Source organism: Eufriesea mexicana, unplaced genomic scaffold (genome assembly GCF_001483705.2).
Source record: "Eufriesea mexicana isolate 0111107269 unplaced genomic scaffold, ASM148370v2 scaffold9296, whole genome shotgun sequence".
NCBI lineage: Eukaryota > Metazoa > Arthropoda > Insecta > Hymenoptera > Apidae > Eufriesea > Eufriesea mexicana.
Genome location: NW_016917025.1, coordinates 193,556 through 203,508, shown reverse-complemented (window position 1 = coordinate 203,508; position 9,953 = coordinate 193,556). Strand labels below are relative to the sequence as shown.

At 27.9% G+C, this 9,953-nt stretch overlaps 2 protein-coding genes across 2 annotated transcripts; both read right to left on the bottom strand.

Annotated features, from left to right (window-relative positions):
* Positions 1-2,565: 2,565 nt before the first annotated feature.
* Positions 2,566-3,900, bottom strand: LOC108553097 (post-GPI attachment to proteins factor 2-like). The gene is made up of 4 exons (XM_017907863.1): positions 3,672-3,900; positions 3,317-3,584; positions 2,976-3,173; positions 2,566-2,749 (listed from the first exon to the last, which is right to left on the bottom strand). The coding sequence occupies exons 1-4, from the start codon at positions 3,834-3,836 to the stop codon at positions 2,616-2,618; spliced, it is 765 nt and encodes a 254-aa protein (XP_017763352.1). The 5' UTR covers positions 3,837-3,900; the 3' UTR covers positions 2,566-2,615.
* Positions 3,901-5,242: 1,342 nt separating this feature from the next.
* Rbm13 (RNA-binding motif protein 13) lies at positions 5,243-6,802 on the bottom strand. The gene is made up of 7 exons (XM_017907862.1): positions 6,669-6,802; positions 6,558-6,604; positions 6,346-6,489; positions 5,939-6,251; positions 5,604-5,846; positions 5,445-5,522; positions 5,243-5,377 (listed from the first exon to the last, which is right to left on the bottom strand). The coding sequence occupies exons 1-7, from the start codon at positions 6,681-6,683 to the stop codon at positions 5,243-5,245; spliced, it is 975 nt and encodes a 324-aa protein (XP_017763351.1). The 5' UTR covers positions 6,684-6,802.
* Between the last annotated feature and the right edge of the window lie 3,151 nt (positions 6,803-9,953).

The following is a 9,953-nucleotide window of genomic DNA, read 5'->3' as shown; positions in this document are numbered from 1 at the left end:
ATTTTATTATAATAGTATTCGAATCGTGGTCCTTAAGCTCGAATATAAACATTGCACGGGCAATTTAATAAATTACTGCGCTGATGATAATTATGTTTATCGGGTGTAACGCGTTTATTACGGGAACGATAAATTTTTAAACAATAATTAAATCTATATCGATACTTGTGCATAATCTCTCAAACAAAAGATCTAAAATTATTACACCTCTTTCGAAACGTTCTGTATAGCGTAAAATAAACTACCCTTGCCTCTATCTTATAAAGATAATGTAGTAATATATAGCAGTGTATGTTTCACATGTGTGCATTGTGTGGCAAATGGCTACAGATATAGAAACTCGTTTAATTTTGAAATATTCGAATAAATTAAAATAACAAACGGTACCACCATAAACACGGCCGGTACCGTCAGAGTATCGGAAATAAGTGATTCATTAAAGATATTCCATAGCTAGATTTATCATCGATGATACGATGCCAATAAGATTGATACATGCATAGTATCTTTAACAGATCACTTGGCACGGATTTTAATGTCTGGTACCGATAAATTAATTCGCAATGATTCGCAATTATTTCTATGTGGCGATTAGAAACGAGTACAAACGCTTGCTTTTGTATTACAATGGGAACCATCAAGATATGTTACTTGAATGATTGTACGCGACTTACATTCCTTTCGTGTGCTTTTAAACACTTGACAACTGAATCGCCTATAATTTAACGATAGTTCTATACATTTCAACAGAGGGATTGTTGCGTAATCGTTTAGTATATGCGTATATTGAAACACATTTGATGGTCATGTGTTGTTAGCGGAACGTTAAAAAGAATGTCAGAAAACGAAGTTTCTTGTACGAAAATATACCGGATAAATATATTTCTGACTATTTGCGTTCGAAATAAAGTTCTTGAGGAACGCGGTGACGATATTATTCATCCAGTGTCCTCGGAATATTATGCATAGTGTTCGAGATTTATAAAACTGATTCCAGTAACTATGATTAGTGTGTTTTATCACAAATATTATTTTTTTCTTATTTAATGCTCTCTGTGCAATATTGACACGAGGCTCTTGCTTATAAAATTTGGTACAAACAGTTATTCGAATCAACTTCAATTTGTTCCGTGATTTTTGGACGTAATGTTCATGCTTTGGTCGGGAATATATCGTACAAGATAATCATTGATTTCACTTTCTGTTTGCATATTCTCGTCTATCTTCGTCGTTATTTCTTAAATGCCAATTGTGTTGCACTTGAAGATCGTATGCTAAGTATATGAATATAGGCAATAATCCTTACATTAATCCTTCATAACATAATATTGCTATAATCCATATTACGTGAGTATCGTGTAACTTATTCCTTTTTGGTTATTATTTCTTTTCTTGCATTTTCACATAGCGTACGATTCGTATATTATTTAAACACGATAAAATATATTAATGGTATTACAGCTGTACAATGATGAACAATATTTCTACTGTATCTTAAATTAAGATTACATACACTTATTTCATGAACGTACCCTCATTGAAGACGAAAGACACGTTAATGTAAATGCATCCTACATGCTAACAATGCGTCAAAAACTCGTGACATGATAATGATGACATTTTAAAACAAATAAAAACAGAAGAAAAATGACTAGAATTAATTATCGACTAGAATTCTTACTTTGTAAAGAACTTCTAAGGAAGCAGTTTAAAAATCAGAATAAATTAGCACATGCGGTTTTTTATACTAATAATAATTTCTTTTTCCGTTGAATCGACTCGTAGAAATTAAAATATGAAATTTCGCTAGTCTGGACTTACAATATTATACATATATTGTTTGTATGTAGGATACATATATGTCTCGTATCGCTACAAGTTTTCACTACCTAAAAGGCCATTAAAGATTTTTCTCATTGCCTGGGAAGATACCAGTGCCATACTTTGGAAGCGCTAGATTTTTTTTCAACTTTTTTTTCCTTTTAGCTTTTTTACCTTCAATTGTGCTTTTTCATATGGAAACGATTGTAAAGTGTATTTATAATGAAAGTCATTGGACAGAGAAAATGCTAATATAAAAAGTACCTAATATGTTTGTAGCATTACATAAAAGATTGAATAAATTAAGTATTATGTAGTTAAAATCAGCTACTAATAAAGATTGTGCTTCAAGCCGTGTATCCACCAAATATAGAAAACATCTTTTTAATAAAATAATGTACTTAAATAATTTAAATACTTATTAGAATAAATATGTCATAGAGAAATATCTTAAAAAACATTGTTAAATATAGATCGAAATTTTAATTTGTAATTAAGATACGTTAATAAAAAAAAAGTTTAAATTACTACAAGTGCAATGCAGATTTTACATTTGTAATACTTTATCCTAAAATAAGAGAATTTTTGAATATTTGATTTTATTAAATTTTTGATTTCATTTAGTATATATCTATTTTATTAAGAAATATTTACCAATATTTATCAGTGGATACTCAGCTATGTATAATATAATATTATATACTTTTTCACTTTTGGCAATAGCACTTCCAGACAGTGGCAGTAGGCACTTTGATGACAATAATAAGATAATAATGAGTATAAAATATTACAAGTTAATCCACCTTTAAGGCAGGTAAACCATTCCCAACAACCAGTTGCTCCTTGGGAAAGTCTAGAATTACGGTTACATGAAAACCCATATTTGCAGAGGCAATCACATATTCGCATAAGGAAAACCAACTAAATGCTGTTAGGAAAAAGATTGTAATAAGTCTCACATAGTGTGACTTTAAATGTAAATCAAATTTAAGCTTATATGTATGTATCATTTATAATTGTAACTTATTCACATTTTCATACAAATTTGTTTAAAAAGAAATAAAAATTGTTATAAACACTTACGCTTAAATTTCATATGCGATATCAATAATTGTAAACTATTAAATTTTATTAAAATATGTGAATTTTCTTACCCAGATCGTGACATAGTAACCTGTGCTTTAGGAAGAAAATAATAAGACCAACAGTACTAACAAGACTGGTTACAAAAAGTGCCTGTTTATACTGAAGACTTCGTGCATTTGGTGTTATGAGACGACCCAATCTCACTTTTGTCAACATGTATGTTAGGGAACTAATCATAAAGGCAATGAAGATTTTTTCATGCACAGCTGGAAAATAGAAATTAATTAAGTTATAATCATAAATTTAATATTGTAAACTAATAATTAATTTATAATGAATTATTAAATAATTATATTATGTTGTTCTTTATAAATTAGTATATTGTATAAAGTATTTTGTTTCTACTTACAATAATTTTCTCTGTTAGAGATGTATGTAACACCACATAGAGCTGCTACTTCTGCAATGCTTAACCAATAACATAGATTTAAAAGTCTACATCCCATAATTTTGGAAGGTATATCTTCAATTGCTTTAAGTATTTTATAATAATATGAATGATATACACTAGCAATTATTAATCTAGGACCTATATGTAGAGCTATACTTATACGCCACAAATATCTTTGAGGAGATATACCAGTAACAGCTGAGATTGATGGAAGTACATTATAAACCTAAAATTAAAAAGATTTAAAATTAATAAATTTAATATAAAACACAAAATCATGATTTAAAAAGAAACAGTCATATGAGTTCCCTACCCTGCAGTGTGTTTCATGAATATCGTCTTGTTGGAAGATATAAGCTGTAACAAAACAGACTAAAAGTGTCACAAGAGGTAAAGATACTGTTGCTAAGCACAACTTTCTAAACGATATTGCCATATATATGGAACTTTTATTATTTCCCACATTATTTAATTCCATAATGAAATTATTCAATATTTTGGCATTTAAGCACAAAATAAAAGGCGAGTTTTAAAAGATGTAAGATCCAAATCAGTCTACATTAGGACTATGTCTCCTTTCAATTATTATTAAAAATTTCAAAATATTTCTTAAACATCATAATATGCCTGAAATAAAAAACAAAATTTTATGTTAATAAAATAACGAATCATTGAAGAATACACTGAAATATAATCAGTTTTTTAAATATATTCACATACCATATAACATATATATCATCACAGTGATGAAATTACATACTGCTTCACATATGATTACAGGTAAAACTAATATACCAAATATAATTATATATTATTCACAATAAAATTGACGTGCAAACACATTGTTTATATATTTATTTTGCTTTTTATTAAATAATTAAGCCAAATATGTTACAATGAGCAATTTATGAAATAAAACAGAAATAATTCTAAAAAATAATCAAAACTATAACATGTTTGCTCTTTATTGTCAAATTTTATATATGGAATAATAAAATATTTAGTCAAATGCTCTATTTTCGGGATTGATTTTGCAGATAACCTACTTTTTCTATTTATAGCAAACAAAAGGCACTGTCATGGGTAACGCGAAGTTCGTGACATTTGCCTGGAGGCGATTTATTATGACACTTAATACTTCTGCATGGAATCCGCAATAGTAATCAAATTTTATTTACATAAGAAGCAACTCGATGCGAAAATTTTCTTAATTCATTAAAAAGCCGCCAGTGAATATTTTTATTTCTTTTATTCTTACTTTTTCGTGAGGATATATATGAAATTACTTCACTCAAGTGGTTATATCTACATAGCAATGCATTAAATACGCATTAATAATTACATTGTTAATTTATTTAGCAAGCAGCTAAGAACTTATTTCAACATTCATAAATTTTTGTTCAGAAATTGAAGCATGTATTTTAGTCAATATATAAAAGATAAACAGCAGATATAATGTGTGAGGGACTAAATAACTTTTTAATGCTGTAATTATGTATGTCGGAACTTTCATGATGTGTTATGTTTTCAAATTAATAATAATTTATCGAAGTCAATATTCTGTCAAGAGCAATTTGTTCATTCATGTTCATTTATGATCTTCATGCAGAAAATCGGGAGAATTTACCTTGTTCCTTGTGTACAAACGTGTCGTCTGCTAGTCTGTGAATTTCTGTTTGAAGGAATGCCATCTGTGATTTAATATTTCTAGAGTACTTCAAGTTAGCGCCAATTTTAAATCATTTCATTAATCACAAAAAATGAAATTTTATTTATACAAAAATATTATACTAAAAGAACAAATTTTAGAATTATTCAGGGATTGTACTTCAAAAATTATAAATTTATAACTTTATTAGAAATATAATTATAATTAAAAATTTATTATGCTCGTTCTTTCTCATGTTGTTCTTCCTCCATTTCATATTCAATTTCAACTTTCGGACGAATCTTCTTTTGTAATGTTCTTTTCTTGTCAATTGGTTTCCTACTCTTTTTACTTCCAACAGGTGATATATCCTACAATAATAATAATTTTAAATGAAATTCTATTATAGGTAAAAAGAAATATGAATAATTTCTTTACTTCAATATCGCTCGTTTCAGATGCGAAATCGTCGAATAATTCAATTTCTTCTTTTTGTCCTGAATCACTATCTTCATCCTAATAAAATAGGTCAATTAATATATACAAATATGTAATGAGAAAAATCTGTAATTTATATTTAAATAAAACATAAATTACCATAGACAGTTCTTCAACGTCAGAGTCATCTTCCTCATTTTCCTCATCAGTTTCTGCTTCTACGAAATGTTGCTCGTTTGTTTCCTTTTCTCTCTCATCTGCTTCTAGTTCTAACTCCACTTCTTTTTCAATTTCTTGTTCCTTTTCTTCTTCTTCATCCTCAGCTTCGCTTTCACCTTCAACTTCAACAGCTTCTACAGCTTTATCAAATACTTTTTGTGGGAAATTATAAATATCATTGTACTAAAAAAGAAAAAAATGATTGCCTTTATATGATTAAAGCAAAGTATTGACACTTGTATATACATATTAATTATAATGAGAAAAATACATGCCATGCCCTGTTTTAATCTTTCCATAAGTTGCTTTTCTATTACATTTTCTAATTTAGCAGCTACAAGAGCTTTTTCTTCTCTACGCCTCTCCCTTCTTTCAATTTTTCTTTGGATTGGTACAATTTCTTTCTGTCTTCTTAACCTTAATTTTCTCATACGAATGAGATACTGTGTAATCTTTACAAATCTTTGTTTGCATTTTGCTTTTATAAAACCAGGCCAGTACAATAAATTTTCATTAATTTGATGTAGTGCTTTCTCAAAATTTCTTGATAGCTTCACCTTTTCCCACGCATTTTTTGGAAAATGTATTCTGTAAAAGGCATGATACATACATATATTACATATATATATTACAATATTAGGTGATCTTATAAAAAAATTTAACTTCTTGGCTAAATTTTGACCTTTCTGCTGTTCTCATGAATAAGTAAATAATACCATTTTCTTCTCTGATTGTTGCATATTGACTATTTGCAAGTGGACAAGATGATCTACTACATAAACCTGTAAGATTATATTCATTGCGGCAAAATCTCTGTGATTTGGTACTGCAAAAATAAAACATAAATTAAAATTATAATATATAATAAATATATACTTTCTAAATAGTACATACTTTACTTTGAAAGAACAAAAAGACTTATTGATAACACTCCAAACCACCTGAAATAGTACAATATTAAATGACATATCTGTAACTAATACAAGCAATTTGTAATAGACTCACGTCGTCGTGTTGCATTTTATATTTTTATTATGTTACGTTTTACGAAAAAATGTTATAATAGTCATTGAAGTATTTACAAATTAACTAACTAAACTTATAAAGTATGTACACGTGCGTTCACAGATTCTAGAACGCCACAGGTTATATGTAGTTCGTCTTATGCAGTTCACGAATAGATAGCGCTACTGGTCCCTTTTTATACTTATGTGAAATATGCAATTAGAATCAGCCATTTCTTAGTTCAAATTGCGGGAGAGATGACAATAGCAGGTTAGAATTAAAGTTAAAGGTAATTATAAAACTATGTATAAGGTATGAGGTAGGATATCTTAGAATTTGAGATGTAGTATAAAATTTTATATTTCTATAATATCTGTTTAATCTTATGCAGATTTCTATTATATGAACGAAAGAAAAAGTTGATTGCAAAATGATTCGATTAGAAACTTTTTACAAAGTACATTATTCTTCCGTATATTATTAATATAAATATTTAATTATATACAGTTTTATAGCTTAAACGATGTATAATTAAAACTGTATGATATAGTAATGTAATTAATTATAATTAGTATGGTTATAGATTAATACTGTAACAAGCTATATGTATATATATGTTAGCTACATGTATATATAAGCTCTACTTCGTAATCAAATTAATTTCATAAAATTATAATCTTTCGATAACATATATTTACCGATAATCGTCAATATAGAAATTTTTATATTTTTTGAAATTCTAAAATAATAGTATTCGGCAAAATTTAATTATTAAACGTCTATTAATGTTGAAATTGATTTCGAAGTTTATTAATACGTTACAATGTTTAATCTTTGCATTGTGATAGGGCGTTACCTTCTGTAGACAACTAGAGTCATCTTATGTTTATTTTAAATTTTATTTTATTTAAATAAATGTAAATTGATATACAATATTAAAATGCAAATGTTAACAAAATTATTTATAAATTTAATACATATCATATTTAGTTAATTTTTATCATAATTTTGTAATATATTACAAGTCAATATTTTTCTAGTTTAACGTATTTTTCCGCTAGATAAAGACAGAAACAGTTTAAATTTATACGTTAAATAGTCGCCTTTTGAAACACCCGAAAGTACGCTAATGAATAGAATATTCGCGTGTCAACCGAAAAACTTGAATAATCAAATGACTTTTATGTACCAGTGGAATACTTTGAAGGGGTTGGACGCCTGCGGAAATAACCCTCTGCAAACTAATCACTGGATAATGGACAAATTTATATTCGTGCGTCTGCCCGTCGACCCTTGATGCTGGTAAAATGTCATCCCGTGTACAACTATGTACTTTGAGCCATTCGTGGTCCCATCTACGATCCAGTCAAGTTTCTTAATTAAGCTTCCATTTCTTTAAACTACTTTGTTAAGTTTACGATCATTCAGTTCGCCGTGGGACAACAAAATTTCAAAGAATTTGCGGATTTTCTCCAAATAAGTAAGTAAATTTATTATAAAAATACATTTTACTTTCTTTTTATTTGTAAAATATTAAACGTTATCTTTAATTTTAACATGTAAGGTATTAGTTTGTGAATATGTTTATACATTCATATGCATTTATAGACATGTGTATTAAAAGGTTATTTATGCATTCTGATTAGTAAAAATAATAAATTTTTTATTTTTTATATAAACTCTAATTTTAAATAAAGAATAATATAATTTATTATTTTCGATCTAGAGATCGAAAGAATCTAAATCATGTTAAATGCGTCATTTGATTGGATTTGAAATTAAATTTATTCCTCTTTATGAAGAAAGTGAAATTAAAAATTTGGTAATTTGAAATCAAATGATTCTGTATTAGAGAATAATTATTTTGTTCTTTTTGAACTGCTATTAATATAAAAATGCATTTAGTATCTTAATGTTTATTATTTTTACTATTGCGCATTTTATATTTATTATTAAAGCATTATAAATTTATATCATTAAAATTTCCTTGTTCTTATTAACTTGCATTGAAAAGCAGAGGTATTTTTCTAACTATATATATCTTAGTTTTCAACATAAATTAATAAAGTCCAAAATAAATAAAAGTATATGTACATAATTAAAAATATTTGAGTTATGGAGAAATATAAAATTTAATTTTAAAACGTTTGATAAAAGATAAATATATGTCCAAATACTTTTTGTAGCCATTGCAAGCCAATTTTATACATCATTTTCCTTTTTTTCAAAACAGGATAAAATTCTCATAAACCTCCCACGCATGAAGCTCAAAGAAAATCACCGACGTCGTCAAGCTCGAATGGTAACAATTACAATTTCCAAAAGAAAAATGCAATACTGGTTAGTGGTAAGGGTGATTGTCGTTAAAAGCAGCGATCTTGCATTAGAAAGAGAAAGAATAGATAGATGTATATTCGAAGCCCAGAGGCGTTTGCATGTTCCTGGCTCCATGTCCGAGAGAGCATGCTTCCGCCTGATCGCCCACATACATTTTCGTTAAAACGCGTGTTCCGTTCGTTTCATTAATTTTAATGCCCGCCGAGCATTCTGTTCATTTCTGTGCAACATATGAATATGGGATTCGCCTATATTCTTCTCTCTCGCTCTCTCTATCAGAGAATAGCATACAGGGTACACACACGGAATTCTCTAATGTGTATAGGAAACCTATAGGGTGTTCCAGAAGTATTGGTCAATCAAGTAGGCGGTGATAGGGAAAACACGAAAAAATGTATCTTATTTGGTGAACAAAATATTTCATTTTGTTTTTATTTTTTAGTGACAGAACTTAAAAGGTACTGAGCTTGGACGACCAGTGATGAGGAATAATCTATAGACTGCTTTTATGGAGTTAATATTATTAACGAAATTGCAGTATTTTATTATTTATATTTTTGATATTTCTTACATTTTTGATAATTTTATCTTTATGTGGGGTATAAAATGAACTGTATTTAGAACGCAATTTTAGTACAATTCTATAGTTAATATTGTTGTTATATTTGTTAGAATATTGAAAATTATATTTTTGTAATTTGTACTGTAAATTATTATAAATTATTTTGTTACCGTTAAAATTTAAGTGCAAAATCGATGCAGCATAGTTTCTTATTGAATAATATACTACTTTATACTGAAAGCTTCACAGAAACTGAATGGAACCAGTTTGTATAGAGTGGAATAATACATGTTAAGCTAATTAATAAATGTCTGAGTCTAGCATCTTCATAGCTCTGTTGCTAAAGAGTAACATATAGAAACTTCCCCATGTATTATTGTAATACA

Excerpts from the sequence above, each read along its gene's own strand:
- LOC108553097 (XM_017907863.1), bottom strand. The coding sequence starts at position 3,836 with ATGGAATTAAATAATGTGGGAAATAATAAAAGTTCCATATATATGGCA. Across the intron at positions 3,585-3,671 it reads TTCATGAAACACACTGCAGG|GTTTATAATGTACTTCCATC; the intron begins GTAGGGAACTCA and ends TTTTAATTTTAG. Across the intron at positions 2,750-2,975 it reads GTTACTATGTCACGATCTGG|CATTTAGTTGGTTTTCCTTA; the intron begins GTAAGAAAATTC and ends TTTTCCTAACAG.
- Rbm13 (XM_017907862.1), bottom strand. Across the intron at positions 6,490-6,557 it reads TTTTGTTCTTTCAAAGTAAA|TACCAAATCACAGAGATTTT; the intron begins GTATGTACTATT and ends TTATTTTTGCAG. Across the intron at positions 6,252-6,345 it reads TTCATGAGAACAGCAGAAAG|AATACATTTTCCAAAAAATG; the intron begins GTCAAAATTTAG and ends TGCCTTTTACAG.